This window comes from Chinchilla lanigera, unplaced genomic scaffold (assembly GCF_000276665.1).
Source record: "Chinchilla lanigera isolate Chin_1 unplaced genomic scaffold, ChiLan1.0 scaffold00048, whole genome shotgun sequence".
Classification (NCBI taxonomy): domain Eukaryota; kingdom Metazoa; phylum Chordata; class Mammalia; order Rodentia; family Chinchillidae; genus Chinchilla; species Chinchilla lanigera.
In genome coordinates, this window is record NW_004955449.1 from 15,692,663 (window position 1) to 15,707,959 (window position 15,297).

General features: G+C 40.2%; 1 protein-coding gene across 9 annotated transcripts in view; it reads left to right on the forward strand.

Annotated features, from left to right (window-relative positions):
* Positions 1-13,770, forward strand: part of Acvr1 (activin A receptor, type I) — a 118,475-nt gene extending 104,705 nt beyond the window's left edge. For all 9 annotated transcript variants that reach the window (XM_013518777.1, XM_013518778.1, XM_013518776.1 and 6 more), the window contains 3 exons: positions 741-938; positions 11,696-11,826; positions 12,554-13,770. In XM_013518777.1, the coding sequence (XP_013374231.1) occupies positions 741-938; positions 11,696-11,826; positions 12,554-12,688 (464 nt within the window). In that variant the 3' untranslated portion in view covers positions 12,689-13,770. The remainder of the gene's footprint in view (positions 1-740; positions 939-11,695; positions 11,827-12,553) is intronic.
* Positions 13,771-15,297: the final 1,527 nt, after the last annotated feature.

The following is a 15,297-nucleotide window of genomic DNA, read 5'->3' on the forward strand; positions in this document are numbered from 1 at the left end:
TGTTCTGCGTATGCACCAATAAGTAATTCCATCGTCAGATAAACCATGCATGAATCTGTGTATCCCCACTGGCTAGTGAGGGATACCAGGCCTCTAATTGACTGTGGAATTCTGAAATATGCCATGGGTTAAGTGTTTCAGAGCCACTAATGTGAGAGATGTGCTTTGAGCCGAGGTCCAGGTCAGTGCTGTCTTTTCTGTGATTCTAGAGAAAGCCCTGCGGGTTTGCCCAGCCTTGCTGCCCGGAGGAGCGCCTCTCAGTTAAGGATGCGGCAGTGCCTACCACAGTCTGATAGTTATGTGGTGATAAATTACCTCAAAGTCTCTGTCTCACGCTGTTGGAAATTTGTGTTGGAGACTAGGGGGAACAGTGGCGGAATTCAAGAACTTAATTTGTTTTGTGTTAAGCTCCTTTGTGGCTCACATTTAACATGTGGGCCTGTTTTCCTGTAGACTTGAAACACTGAACTCATGCTGCTTTGGTGCATTGATCTGCCATTTGCCCAAAACTTTTGTCTCTTGGAGGTTTGTGTGTTAATCTGATGGCCTCATAGTATTTCTGGCCTGCTTTTTCTCCTCTCCAAGTCACCACCACGAGTATTCTGGGGACTTAGTGTAACACGGCAGTCAGCACGCAGGCCACCAGAGGGAGCTTTTGACTGGGGTTGGTTTAAAATCCTTGGGTGGCCCTCTATGAGAAAGGAAGTGAGCTAACTGCACTGTTGTCTTCTTCCTTTTAGGCCTGGCAGTCATGCATTCCCAGAGTACTAATCAGCTTGATGTGGGGAACAACCCCCGTGTGGGCACCAAGCGCTACATGGCCCCTGAAGTTCTAGATGAAACTATCCAGGTGGATTGTTTTGATTCTTACAAGAGGGTCGATATTTGGGCCTTTGGACTTGTTTTGTGGGAAGTAGCCAGGCGGATGGTGAGCAATGGTAGGTATCTGATGCGATACTCTCTTTGTCCACATTCTCTTAATACTGTTCTTATGAAAAGGGCAAAGGGGAATATAGAAGCCCACGGTGTTCCTTGAATCACACTCATTAAACTGTACGCATTTATATTTGACTCACGGTGAGTAGGTGTAGTGTAATGGCGTTATATTTGCAATACAAGAGAGAAAATGATGGTTAAAAACTTCCTGGGAGAGAAGAATTATTCCTTGGTTTTAGTTTGGATTGGTCCATATTTCCTTTCTCCTTTTGTCTTCCTACTTTGCTTACTTATCACCTTCCTTTCCTCTTTGTTGTTCTCACAGGGTAGGTTTGCCTAGAGAAGAATGTTCAAGTAAGCCTGAGGGTGAATTGTGCAGAATTACTCTTCAGATAATTTTACTTCTTATGATTGGGTTTTTGGACTCAGTTATCATACTCAAAAGTCATTCCTTTGTGAGAAGCAGAGGTGCCTTGTGAGTCAAGTTTATATTTAAGAAGCTTTGGAGAGGTGATACATGTTGACCTGTTTATAAGTAATTTTATGAAATGATGTTGCCTGAACAATTAAGGAAGCATTTATCACTGATTTTTGGCCTGTCTCTCCTACACTAAGTTCTTAATCTTGTCTTTTATGTACCTAAATTGGCCTTAGATACACAGTTGAACTTTTAAATACATTATATTCAGAAAGCACTTAGTATTACTCTTTACAATTGAGCATGCCCCAGCAACCCACAGAGTGGGTTTCATGGCAGAATCCCCTGAATCAGTGTGGTGAACTTCTTATCTTCACAACTGGAAATCTTACTTTACAGAGCATGTGTCTGAAAAGGTCTTAGGAAAACGAAAGAGAATACCATATATTTAGATTTATACTTATTTCCAAATTGTATTTTACATTTTACCCTCTGTGATCCACTGAGATCCTAGATTTAAGAAATAATGCAAGAGGTCATTAACAACTATTTTCCATCTTACCTTCCACTGATACTCCATTCTAAGGGTTGAGATTTGTGGGATAATCATAATTTTCATGACTAGTGTAATCAGAAAGTTAAGAGAAGTGGGATTGTATAATTTAATATAGTTTTGTGTAGAATAATTAAAATCAGCATGCCTTCATGGTAGCTTGCTTTTGTAAGAGCAGAATCTATCTGCTTTGAACAAACCCTCTGAAGGTATTAAAACATGTGTTTCAGATTAAGCATACAGGGATTGTAACTTGACAATTCTTTGAAGATACTTTTTTTGTTGTTAAATAGAGTCATGAACATTTTCTTGGTAATTATTTCTCAATCCTTGGGAGCCACTGCCTTGCGGTTTGTGCCATTGAAGTGCCTTGGGAATTATTTGCAACAGATTGTTTTGCTGACTTATGAAGTTCTGAACTTTGCCTGAAATTGCACATGAACTTCGTTTCCTCACCCACTCCCCAGTTATTCTGGAGCACCTTGGGACGAGCGGGGGGAGGAGTCTAACTCAGATTAGTTTACCTTAACAGAGACTTTAGAGCAGGATTGGTGTCAGAATAAACTGTGTGACGGGGAACTTCCCCCAGTCAAGAGGAAACTGGCAGCCCACAGCCAGCACGGTAGCATTTCCAGCTGTGGGTGTGACGGCACGCAGCCAAGCAGGCATGCTTGGCAGAATCTTGGGATTCGAGCTTTGTAAGAACTCATGTTGCAAACCACTCTTCATGTCACAGCATAGACTCAAATGGCTTTTAAAGATCAGCTGTGATTAACAGTAGTCAGTTTGAAGTTATAGTCATCCATTTAAAATTTAGCTCAACACATGTTAGCCTGCTTGTTAGATCCTGTGTTTAGCATTATTTTTAGAAAGAGAAATCATGGGTGGCAGAGGAAGAGAGTGTTTTGGTTGTTTTTAGATTTATTGATCTCTCTTTTGCATCATCATTTAGACTGCGAGCTATTTCCTAAAATTTTGTGGGTAGAACTTCTGTTCTGTGATGTGGTTTGACTCTTAGGGAGAGAGAAGGGTGTCTTATTTCTCATTTGCTTGTTGTCCTTTGGCAATGACTGGTATGATTTCCCTTTCTCTTTGTCTAATCCTTTTTCTCCTCTGAACATCTGTAACCGCGCGCACGCGTGCGCGCGTGCACACACACACACACAGCACCGCAGATCAGTTTCTCTAAACTCAGATTTGTGTTCCGTGTTGCTTGAAACGACTTTATTAATATTAACATTTTAGTTATTACTCCCACAAAACAGAGAAGTGAGCAGAAAGGAAAAAATAAGAGTAATTTCGCTCTCAAATTCCAGCCATCGTGTTTCCTTTCTCTTCTCTGTGCACCCATTTTAAGAACTCATTTGTAATCATCCAGATACAATTCTGTATCATCCTTTGCACTTGAGTGTGGTTTTTAATATTCTTGAGTAGTCTCTGTTCTTATTTTAAATGGTCACATGAGATTTGATTAACTTAATCATTTCCATATTGTTAAATATCCTGCCTTCTTCATTTGGGGCCTGTGGTAGACATTTTGTGCATATAATTTTTCATTTGGGGAATTAAATCCTAACCTGAAAAAAAGCAGATTTAATAGGTCAAAGACTGTGGACACTTTAATGACCTGACACAGATCACCAAATCGCTTTCCATCAGAGCTGTTCTAATTCACAGACTCTTCTCCTCGGTGTGGAGCGAAATATACCTATTTCACTTTCTCATGAGCTTTAGGAACCATCATTAAAAGAGTATATATTTTTGAAATTATTGTATATAAAATGTACCTCATTTAAATATATGAATGTCTTATATTAAGAAGATTATTATAATTATGCATCTTTTGAGTTCCTCAGTCCATAATAAAAATTGATGACCAGATAGTTCTCTTGGAGCAATATCATCCTCAAGTGAACTGTGAGCATAAAATTTGTAGTATTTTTATTTTATTGGAACTTTACACTTATTTTCTGCTAATAATAAACCTCATTCAGTATAATAAACACGTTTCTATACAGGAAATGAGAGTTAAATCTGTTTTCACATTTGAAAATTTCTTAGTAGTGTCTTTTGGACTTTACCTCTGATGTTAGTTTGACACTGATTCTGGAACTGGTAGAAAGAAAATGGCTTTCTCACCTTTCCTGTGTGGATTTCTGTGTGAACTTAGGTAGGGGTCTGCTTGGGTTGCTAGTACTGAAGCTGGGTCCTGCAGCAGAGTTAACTGTAACATTTGCTAAGACACACAGGGCTGGGCCTCAACCCCAGAATTTCTAATGTAGTAGTTGTAGGGTTGGAAAATGGAACACTAAGGTTCCGTGCTGAATGTGGAATTTTGAGAAGGCAGCGTACCAGATGGCACAGGCATACCTGTGGAAGACAGCACACTGTCTTCCACTTCTCTGCATGTGGCGGTTGCATAGCTCCTTGTGGTGCGCTGTCTTCCATTGCTGTGATCACCCAGGGTCACCTCCCTGTGCATAGAAGCCTGCAGAAGCCCTGGACGGCAGGAGGGCACCCTCCAGAGCCATGCCGTGCCGTGCCGTGCTTCTCCCGGGTAGGATGGAAGGGAGTCAGTGACATTCCAAACACTGAGGTTCTTCCATCTGATCCCATCGTTTAGATTAGTGTCATCACAGAATAAAACAGTAATATCTACTTGAAAGGGTTTTGGTGGTTTAATGAGATCATGTAGGTAAAATACCTAGTGTGTGGCTGGTGTACAGTGAAAGCCTGAGTACTTACTGTTTTTGTTACTTTCACTGGAGACGAGCATTTCCAGGAGGTTGTGGATCTTGACTACCTTCCTGCCTCAGTGCTATCATTTTGCCCTGCCCATAGGAGGGCTCTGTGGAAACCCTCTTGTTTCATTGTTTTTGATTATTTCATGATGAAATCCAGTGTTCAGATGTGTCAAAAACTATTTGTATCTCACAGGAAAGTCCTTGCTGGCCAAGCTGCACCTCTTCTGGGGTGAGGGCTAGGAAATACTTGTTAGAATAAGCTTAGGCTGGGCACACATACTATATTTTGGAAAAACCTCTTCCAATTAATCCTCGAGCTTGCCAGGAAACCACATGTGCTGCTGTTCCTAAGCACGATGCGCTTGTGTATGGAAACCATGACAACTCTGACTTCTTCCACAACTTCATATCAAACATGTTTTGTGATTCTGATTCACTACTTTAGTCTACATTAAGGCTTAGACAAACAGATGAATTGTAGGGAAAATGTTTCAGATTCATTGAAGTAATTTCAAGGTTTTTATTCATTTGTCTCTTTTTATCTTTAGATAGATATTTTGGAGGCAGCAATATGGAGGTTAGGTGGAAGGAAGGATTTTTGCCCTCCATAATTTCCTGGAATTTCAAACCTCTGATTTAGAAACTCAGAACAAAAGACAGTAGTCAACTGGCCTCATGCCGAAATAACCTGATGTTCTTTACTGCCCAATAGTGTCTTTTCCTGATTCACTTCTAAGAACAGTGTTCCAGCACAAATATCGGTGCCTTAGAGGTATAATAGCCCTACCAGTCCATAACTGACACCATCTTTTTCTCAAGAGGTCTTCATAGCTACCAAACATTCAGAACCCTTGTGGTGCTTCTCTCTGTCTAGGTTTTGGCAGTATGCACCATCTGACTTGTGGAATATCCATGTAGGTCTTGCTTTTGCCTTGCTTTCTGACAACTTAACTGTGATACTGTAAATATTTCTCACAGGGCTTTACTACATAGTAACCTATAAGCCATTGAGTTTTGGTGTGTTACTTACTTCCATGACAGTCTCAGTCATATAATTTTAACACAGGTTCCTGAGAAGTCACTTGGCTCTGACTTTGAGTAATGTGTTTGATCCATGTGCCCATGAATTGCAGGGAGCTGAGGGGTGTGGCACGGCTCTCATAGCCTTCCTGTACCCAGGCGGGGCTGCCCTTCCAATTCCACTGCTGCTTTCAGAAAGGACTGCTTGCCTTGGGCCTCTAGGGATCCCTGGGTTCTGAGTCTTTGACTGCAGTGCCAAGGGAGTCAGGACTCGGGCTGTCATCTACTCTCCTATGACCACTCTCAGCTATTTATCCATTAGTCATCTTTTATCGTGGTGTGAAATATATCCTGACATTCTCCAGTGAAGTGTGGGAGGTGAAGTAACATATATATTGGATGAAGCTCTTTGAACCCCATCTCACCAGGAACAATGCCTTTTTGTAAACTTAATGTTTCCCAAGTCTCAAACATAAGCATATTGCCCTCATGTTTTTTCCGTATCCAAATGCCACATGCACCTGTATATGTACACTTTTTCTTCACATTGCCTCTTTTCAAACTTAATTTTGTTTTAAAAGGAAATTAATACCACTGCTGGAATTGGAAAACCAGTATCATGTGGCAAAAATGGAAGACAGTGATACAAATAAATATGCAGTTAATAAGAGGAAAAAATTTTATCCACGAAACTGTCTCACTTGCCACCCCTGGAGGAAACATTGTGTTAACTTAGAGTTTTCTGAGGAATCAAATATAAACCATTCTTCTGTTTTCTGAGATGGCTTTAGTCCTGATGTTCTAAGTTCTGAAGGACCTCAATAATATTTCTGTAGAAACTAACTGTTGACAACAGCTCTCTCTGTGGAGATGGAGGCCAGGACTCTCTTCCCCTCGCCTTTTCCCTGGATGTGGAATGTGTCTGCCCTAGTTGGAGGATAGTGAAGAAAGACTGTGCTGTGAACTGACCACACTGCAGCATGAGATCCACACAGAGAGGCGTATTCCATTATCTAGGATCCAAATAGGAAACTGGATTGTAGTTTAGCTTTGCCACTCATTAGCTGTGAACTGGGACGAGAGCATCTTCCTGTGTGTTCCCCCGTTTTTTCTTTTGGAGGCAGGGAAAGGTGTTAGCTATGTGGCCCTCACATCTTGTTGGTAGATCTTTGCCTCATCTTTGGGTTGCTTGGGGAATTGCCTGATTCATGGACCCTTAACTGCAACCAAAGATTTATAACGCAAAAGTTTTCCATAATGTATTTGGAAGGACCCCTGACCTGAATTCATTTGATGGTCAGCCCTGACCTTAAGGAGTATGAGTCCATATGTAATCCGTATCCCTTCCATTTAGTAGATATATTCATATATTTTGCTGCGGAAATGTATTTGGTTGTGGAGTGTTCCTTAGACTCTGCTGGGGGTATCAAAATATAGTGCATGCCTCCCCTTACCTTTATAAAATGTATACAGTCTCTCTCTCTCTCTCTCTCTCTCTCTGTCTCTCTTTGTAAGACAGAGTGTCACTTTATAGTGCAGACTGGCCTCAAACTCATGATGGTCTTCCTGCCTGAACCTCATGACTACTAAAAAATAAAAAAAATTTCTAAATTCTGCAAGTGCATCTAATATCAGAGGACTTCTTTGTTTAGTGAGACAGGGTCTCACTGTGTAGCTCCAGCTGGTCTTGAACTCACTATGTAGCCCATGCTGGCTTTGAACTTGTGGTGATCCAACATACCTGGCCATCAGAAGTTTTAGATAAAGGATTGGGAACATACAATTAACATTTCACTTGTATTAGTGTTTGTAACATAGTAGGTACTATATTGTCTTAGGTTCTGGGGAGACTGTTGAACAAAAGTAAAACAAAAATCCAATTTAAGGGTGCTCAAATTTTTTTAGAAAATACAAATTGTTACGAACAGATTGAGGTCTACACAGAGGTGAGTGAATCTAGGGTGAACAGTGACTTTCAGGGCTCTGAACTCTTGGCAGCAGACCTTCTCAGAGGTTCAAGGGCTTCAGCTGCATCATGGATGGGTTGCGTAGGAGCTTGTGGGGCTGGCTTGAGGATGTGAGGTGCAGGTTGGAAGGAGAAGTACAGCTAGACATTGATGACAGTGAGTGTACCATGCAAAAGGAAGAGCTGAGGGAAGCCCTAAAAATACCTTTGGATGGAACTGCGAGTCATTCCCGTGCGGCCAGTTCGCAGGCATGTGGAAGACAGAGGTGGAGTGGACCGCAGGAGGGAATAACCCATCCCCAGGGTGACCCCAGTGGCGTCTGTGCGGAGGAGGGTGGCATGGGCTGGTCCTCATTCTCTTCTAAAGATCTCGCTAGAGGCTGTGGGGTACAGTGAGGGGTAACTGAGGAGGCTGGGAAACACACATACCAGGCACCTGTCAAGGTGAGGCCAGGTGAGTGTTTGATCAGGGGCATTGGTGGGCAGGAACTGAGGGAGGTCTTGGTTCTGGACATGTGGCATTTCATACACTTAAGAGTGCATGTGGAGGGTGTTCTTGTTGATTTACACATGACCTCTGTGATGTGTACTTTAAAGGTATTGACACACTACAGCCTGTGAATGAGGTGTACTCAGAGCCAGGCAGCGTGTGTGAGCGGTAGGGCTATTGGGTTGGTAAAGATAGGTTAGCCCCAGAGAAGAGAAAACTTTCACTTCGACATATGTCCAGAGAAAAAACGATTGTGTAGATCAGTCCCACGTGCCCAAAGTTGTGGGGGAGTAGGTGATGAATAATTTCTCCGATTGCTTTCCTGTGGCCCTGTTGAGTCAGCAGCCGCCTTACTGGGAAGGCGAGGCTTGGCTGGCTGTTCCTTCCTTGACCGCACACGCGGTCTTCTTCCCCTGCACTTTTGCATCATTGCTTGTTTGTCCCGCTCACTGGCGCTTGAAGTGCTTTGCATTTTTAGTTGCTTTCCTGAATCTCTGCTGTCCTCTCTGCTGTCTCACGACTTGGCAGGGGCTCACTGGGGGCTGCCTGTGTAGCACTCGCAGTGCACTTTTTTGCCTGGCTCTGCAGATTGTCACTTTCAGTCAGAAATGAGGAACAGTTGTTAGTCAGTCACTTTCTACTTTAACAGAAGTCACCGCTCCTCCTGGCCTCATCTCTTACCCTTCCCAGCCTTTCTGTCCACTGTCCTCATCACCCACAGAACACCCGTGTGTCGTTCCGACGTGAGAGGCTACTGTAATCCTTTTCTTTCCCCCATACCTTGCTTCTGCCTGCAATGTATTCTTTCCTGGTGATTTTTCTTTCCTTGACCTCCATCTGCCTCACAAATTGCTTAGCTCTGCCTACCCAAGCCCTGGGTTCTGCAAAACTCTTTAAGCTTCCATGGTACCCAGTTTACAGATAGTATGTAGTACCCCAGTACCTCCTGCCAAAACACAAGAGCTCGTGCTTAATAAATCACACAGCTGTGTCCTTCTCTGAGCCCTGCGTAAGTACCGCTCCTGCCTCCCCCATCCACTGCCCCGCTCAACTGCGAGTTTATAATTTTCTCATCTGCCTTTGTCATTACCCTGCTCCTTGTCACCAAACATGTCTGTATACCTGCGGCCAAGCATAACTTCTGATACACAGAATTTAAGGGCTCAAATAATCATTGAGTCAGTGTAACAACTAAGAAATAACATAAGCGAGAATTTCTACTTTTCTACCTCAAGCTATAAATAGTGGGATGAAAAAGGTTTTCAGGTTCTTTTTTGACAAGATTTCCATTATTAGAGGAAAAAAGAAAGGGACTTGTGTTAATCTACTAGATTTTGATTTCCTTGAAAAATAAGAGTATGTCTTATATAGGTATCACACCAGCATTTCTATGGCATTCCACACATAATAGGTACTGTGTACTTGCATTGATGGAAATGATTGCTTTCCTTGACCAGAGGGAGTTCCAATTGGTTGCTGCATTTAAGTCCCAGGTTTATTTTAGTTTGGAGAAGAACAGCCAGAGTCAGATGGAAACAATCAACCACTGACCAGTGATTGAAGAAAGAGAGTTATGACTAAGTCCCAGGCTTTATTTTTTAAACTAGATTCCTTTTACAAATATGGGGATATTTAATGAGGTTAAAACATGGGAAATAGCAACAGAAGAAAAATTTAGATTTGTATAGTGCAGTTATTATTGGGTGTCATCTGTTTTAAATCTCCAACCCTGTTTTAAATTTTTTTGTGTTTTTTGTGTTTTTTGTGTTTTTTGCGGTTCCCATTCATATCCTCCTTCCCTTAATTACCAGGCAAATTACTCCAAGTAGACAACTGTTATCCTGGATTTTTAAAGAATTAAGCCAGGTTATAAAATGTATACCTAAAGAAAACTTCAGAGATGGTGAAAGGCACATATTTTATTGTTGGCTATCCATTCACGTACCCCAAGAAAAGCTAGAAGTTCTCTTTTTAGGTTCATTTCCAGTTGTAATTTAGGTGGTATTTCTTAGTACTGAAAATAATTAAAATATTTTTGTTTGAATGCTTTCAGGGACCCTTACAAGAAAAGTAGGTAAGGCCTCTGAAATGAGATGGTCCCAATTTTCTTCTGTAAGCAGTGGTTTATGCCCAATATAAGCTATTTCATTTTTCAGGAAAGGTTTTAATTCACTGACTGATACACATTACAAATGCAGTTATGCAATAGATAGATAAGTTAGTTATAATTAAGAAGAGTATCAACTGGGATTTTAAAAATACAATTTAGATGACTTTCCATTTTTAAAATAAACTCTTTAGTTGAATTTGTGAAGTTAAAAAAATCTGTAGTATTTCTTGAACAGATGCTCCTTATCATATCTAATCTTTTGCATAAGTGGTTTGTATTTATATGAAATTTGTGAGAATACATTCTCACTGTTAAGTAATTTCTGTGATAAATGAAGAGGAGATTGAAGCTTTCAGGTGGCTTGTAAGAACTAGAAAAACTTAATTATAACTCCTCACATACCCTCCTTCTGTCTCAGTAGCAGCATCTTGGGCACTGTACTTAGAAATAGATGAAAGTTGCACGGAGGAAGAGAAAAGAGCTTTAAACCAATGTACCCACCGGCGGCATTACCCGAGGCTTTGATGAGGGAAAAGAAATAATATATTGTCTTTTGTTATTTCCTCGCTATAAGGGGAAGAATCCATTTTCTAATTCCAAGTGGTGAAGTTATAAATTTCTGTACTTGTGGAATTACTTTCTCTGTTCGTGAAATTTTACTAGAAAAATTTCCAAGCCATTGGAAATCATGCTGGGCAGCCGCTTAAAGTAGCCACTTTCATATTTGCCTTGAGGTGAGGGTTGGTTTATGAGCAGTTCATCCTGTTTCACTCTTCTTCTGCTTTCCCAGTGGCTACCCTTCCTTCATTTTATTTTGTGCTTTTAATCTGAGACTAACTAATAGAACCATCAAACAGACAGTGCCAAGACACAGAAGTACTTCCTGTCATGTGGAATGGATGAAGGAGGACATGACTGCCTCTTACTACATTATTTGTATCTCTCTCCATGGGAGAGCTTATTTTATAGCAATTATTTTTTGACAAAATAATTTAATAACAAAAGGAGTGCTTTGGTACTGTTCTTTATTTTTTTCTAGGTCTAGTTTGAACAACCTTTTATTTCTATTTATGCTCAGAAATGGCTAGATTCATATATTTCCTTTTATATTTTGTTGCTTTCTGATTATGAAAGCAGTTTTTGGGTGGATCTCCCTGCGCCTTACTGGGCATTGCAGATCTGTTTGTATACACTGTTGAAGCATTTTATTAATAATTATGATTACATGAAATGTTTTCACATATTTTCTTCCAATCATTTTCCATCCAGCTTCTGAAAGGGTATGCATTACTTTGCTCTGCACTTGTTCTAGGACTTACTGTAGCTTCCAGAATTTCCTTGAGGTAGAAAGAAGGAAGGAAGGGCTTTATCCTATCATAATCTATGATGCCCATCAGTAAAACCCCGAGGAATGTTGATGCCCTTGCTAATGCAGCATAATTCTCTTCCTATGTACAGGTATAGTGGAGGATTACAAGCCGCCATTTTATGATGTAGTTCCCAATGACCCAAGTTTTGAAGATATGAGGAAAGTAGTCTGTGTGGATCAACAGAGGCCAAACATACCCAACAGATGGTTCTCAGACCCGGTAAGAGTGCCCATTTCCTACTTTTAGAGCTGTCTGTAGCTGTTTTCTATTTGCTTGCTCTTGAGTGTTAACTGGTGGTCAGTATTTGCATGATCTGCACTGTATACCCACTGCTCTTCCTCATTATTTTGTATGAAAGTGTTTTAGGGCCTAATAGCATAGATTTGGAAAGTAGTCTGGTTGTTGAACTGGTCTTCTCTGCTAGGTTGCGCTAATGAATGACATTATTCACAAGAATTCTGTGATTGACCAGCTCCAAGAATTAGGAGACTTACTAGTACTGCTATTAGCCCTAGGACTGCAATTTGTGTGTAAACCAAGAGACCTGGAGTCTTGCTGTCAGTCTCTTCTCCATCTCTGTATACCAGAAACTGCAAACACAAGCGGCTCTAGGTTCTGTACTATATTACTTCTCATAAGGATTAATGGATCTAAGACTTTGAAAAATCACTGTAATTGCAGAATTCACTAGTATCTCTAGGTTAGTACTAGTGCTTGTAGCACCCATAAAACCATCAAGGGGTTGGTAGTATTGAGAGGACAGAGAGTTCTTGGAACTCTTTAAGAGTACCTCCTTTATTAGTGGTTAAGGCCTTGACTCGTTGTGTAAAGAAGATGCCAGTCACATCTTTAACTTCATAACAGTTCACCTGACATCTGCCCAGTTTCCAGAGCCACTGTTTAAAAGCCAATTTGTCATTGTGATATTTGTTCTTTGTCTTCTCAGACATTAACTTCCCTGGCCAAGCTGATGAAAGAATGCTGGTATCAAAATCCATCTGCAAGACTCACAGCACTGCGCATCAAAAAGACTTTGACCAAAATTGATAATTCCCTAGACAAATTGAAAACTGACTGTTGACATTTTCGTGGTATTAAGAAGGAAGATTTAACGTTGTCATTGTCCAGCTGGGACCTAACGCTGGTCTGACTGGTTGTCAGAACAGAATCCATCGTCTCCCTCCCTAAATGGCTGCTTTGACGAGGCAGACATCATACCCAGCCACATGCTGGGGAGACACCAAAACCACCCTGACCTCGCTCAATGACTGTCAACTGGGCATTTCATGAACTGTTCACTCTGCAGAGACTAATGGTGGACAGATACTGTTGCAAAGGTAGGGAACTGGAGGAACACAGAGAAATCCTAAAAGAGATCTGGGCATTAAGACATTGGCTTTGCATATCCTTCACAGGTCTCCTAGACACTCCCCAGGGAATCTCCAGGAGGTGGTGAATTTTTAATCAGCAATATTGCCTGTGCTTCTCTTCTTTATTGCACTAGGAATTCTTTGCATTCCTTACTTGCACTGTTACTCTTAATTTTAAAGACCCAACTTGCCAAAACGTTGGCTGCATACTCCACTGGTCTGTCTTTGGGTAATAGGAATTCAATTTGGCAAAAGAAAATGTAATGTCAGACTTTGCTGCATTTTACACATGTGCTGATGTTTACAACGATGCTGAACATTAGGAATTGTTTATACACAACTTTGCAAATTATTTATTACTTGTGCACTTAGCAGTTTTTACAAAACTGCTTCATGCATATGTTAAAGCTTATTTTTATGTGGTCTTATGATTTTATTACCAAAATGTTTTTAACACTATACTCTGAAATGGACATTTTCATTTTATTATCAGTTAAATTCACATTTAAGTGCTTCACATTTGTATGTGTGTAGACTGTAACTTTTTTTCAGTTCATATGCAAACGTATTTAGTCATTATCTATCTGACACCACCGAATATATTACTGATTTAGAAGCAAAGATTTCAGTAGAATTTTAGTCCTGAACGCTGTGGGGAAAATGCATTTTCTTCGGAATTATCCATTATGTGCATTTAAACTCTGCCAGAAAAAAATAACTATTTTGTTTTAATCTACTTTTTGTATTTAGTAGTTATTTGTATAAATTAAATAAACTGTTTTCAAGTCAAAAAGTGAAATTATTTTCAATATATAACAATAAGTAAGATCTATGCAATACAAAAGATGTACATAACTAACTTGAAAATTGAATTTGCTCTCAAGACAACTAATCAAACCTGGAGGTACGATGAGAATGTCTTCTAGCTTGAATGTGGTATCAAAATTTTTGAGTTTTATTTTTTTCTACTTTTAGCCGTGTTTTTTTTTCTCCTCTGTTTCCCCAACTCTCAAGTAGAATAACAAGCTGGACCCACATTTTACGCAGGGAAGCTGTGGGTCTCAATAGGAGGAAATGTGTCAAGGCATGTTGTTCAGTAGAAGGTTCACTAGAAGGTTCAGGTGAGAGTGCTTTTATGCATCCATAAAGTGAACAGGAGAGGCCATTCTGAAGCTTTCTATGTGTGAGAGTGTTAAAAAGATAGTGTAGGCCAAAAAGGAAGGGGATACAATTGTAGAATGTTCTACAGAGGTCAATTATTAGCTTTAGTAACATCCATTTACTTGGAAGGTATATAATAGAGTCAAATTTAACTTTTTTTAAATTAAAAATTAAATTTTCAATTTATTTACATAAAAAATGAAATCTACCATCTCAGTTTTTGAGTATATAGTTCTTCAGTATTAAGTACATTCTTTTTGTTGTGCAACTACATCCATCAACCACCAACCAAACTCTTTTCATCTTGCAAAAGTAAAATTCTGTGTCTATTAAATATTGAATTGCCCTTTCCCCTTCCCACCCCTGGAAACCCATTGTTCTGTTTTCTGCCTGTATGAGTATGCTTGCTCTAAGTTCCTCACATAAGCGGGATCATACAGTATTTGCCTTTTTTGTGAGACTTCCTTTATTCACTTAGCATAATGACTTCACAGTTCATCTATGTTGTAGCATGCGTCCAAATTCTGTCCTTTTTTAGGCTGAGTCATATTCCATATAGATATATGTAGATATACAGATACAGCTATATATGTCTCATGTTGTTAATCCATGTAGTCATCTATCTGTGACCATTTGCATTGCTTCCACATCTGACTACTGTGCACAGTGTTGCCGTAAACATGCATGTACAAGTAGTTCCTGCAGTTTGTGCTTTCGGTTCTTTTGGCACATACTTAGTAGAATGGAGTCATGTTTGACTTTTATTGAGCTGCTGCATATTTACATAAAGGCACACAACTTGGTAAATTTACGTAAATTTCTTTTAAATGCTAGAGACTGAATACAGTGCTCTCTCAGTGAGATGTGTTCCTGTTCTTTTACTTAGTATTCTTTAATTTTGAGACATGGTTTCACTAACTTGCCCAGGCTGGCCTCGAACTTGCGATCCTCCTGTCTCAGTAACTGGGATTACAGGCGTGTGTCATAGTGTCTTGCTGAACTGTTTTGAACTTTTATAAATCGGTTGCCCCGTGGAAACAGCATCCAGATGAAGACAAACATTACCAGCACCTTCAAAGTCTCCCTCCTGCTCCCACCTTACTCCCCAACCTCAAGACTAAAGACTCTCCTGACTCCTAATGCAGAAGTTCCCTTAATA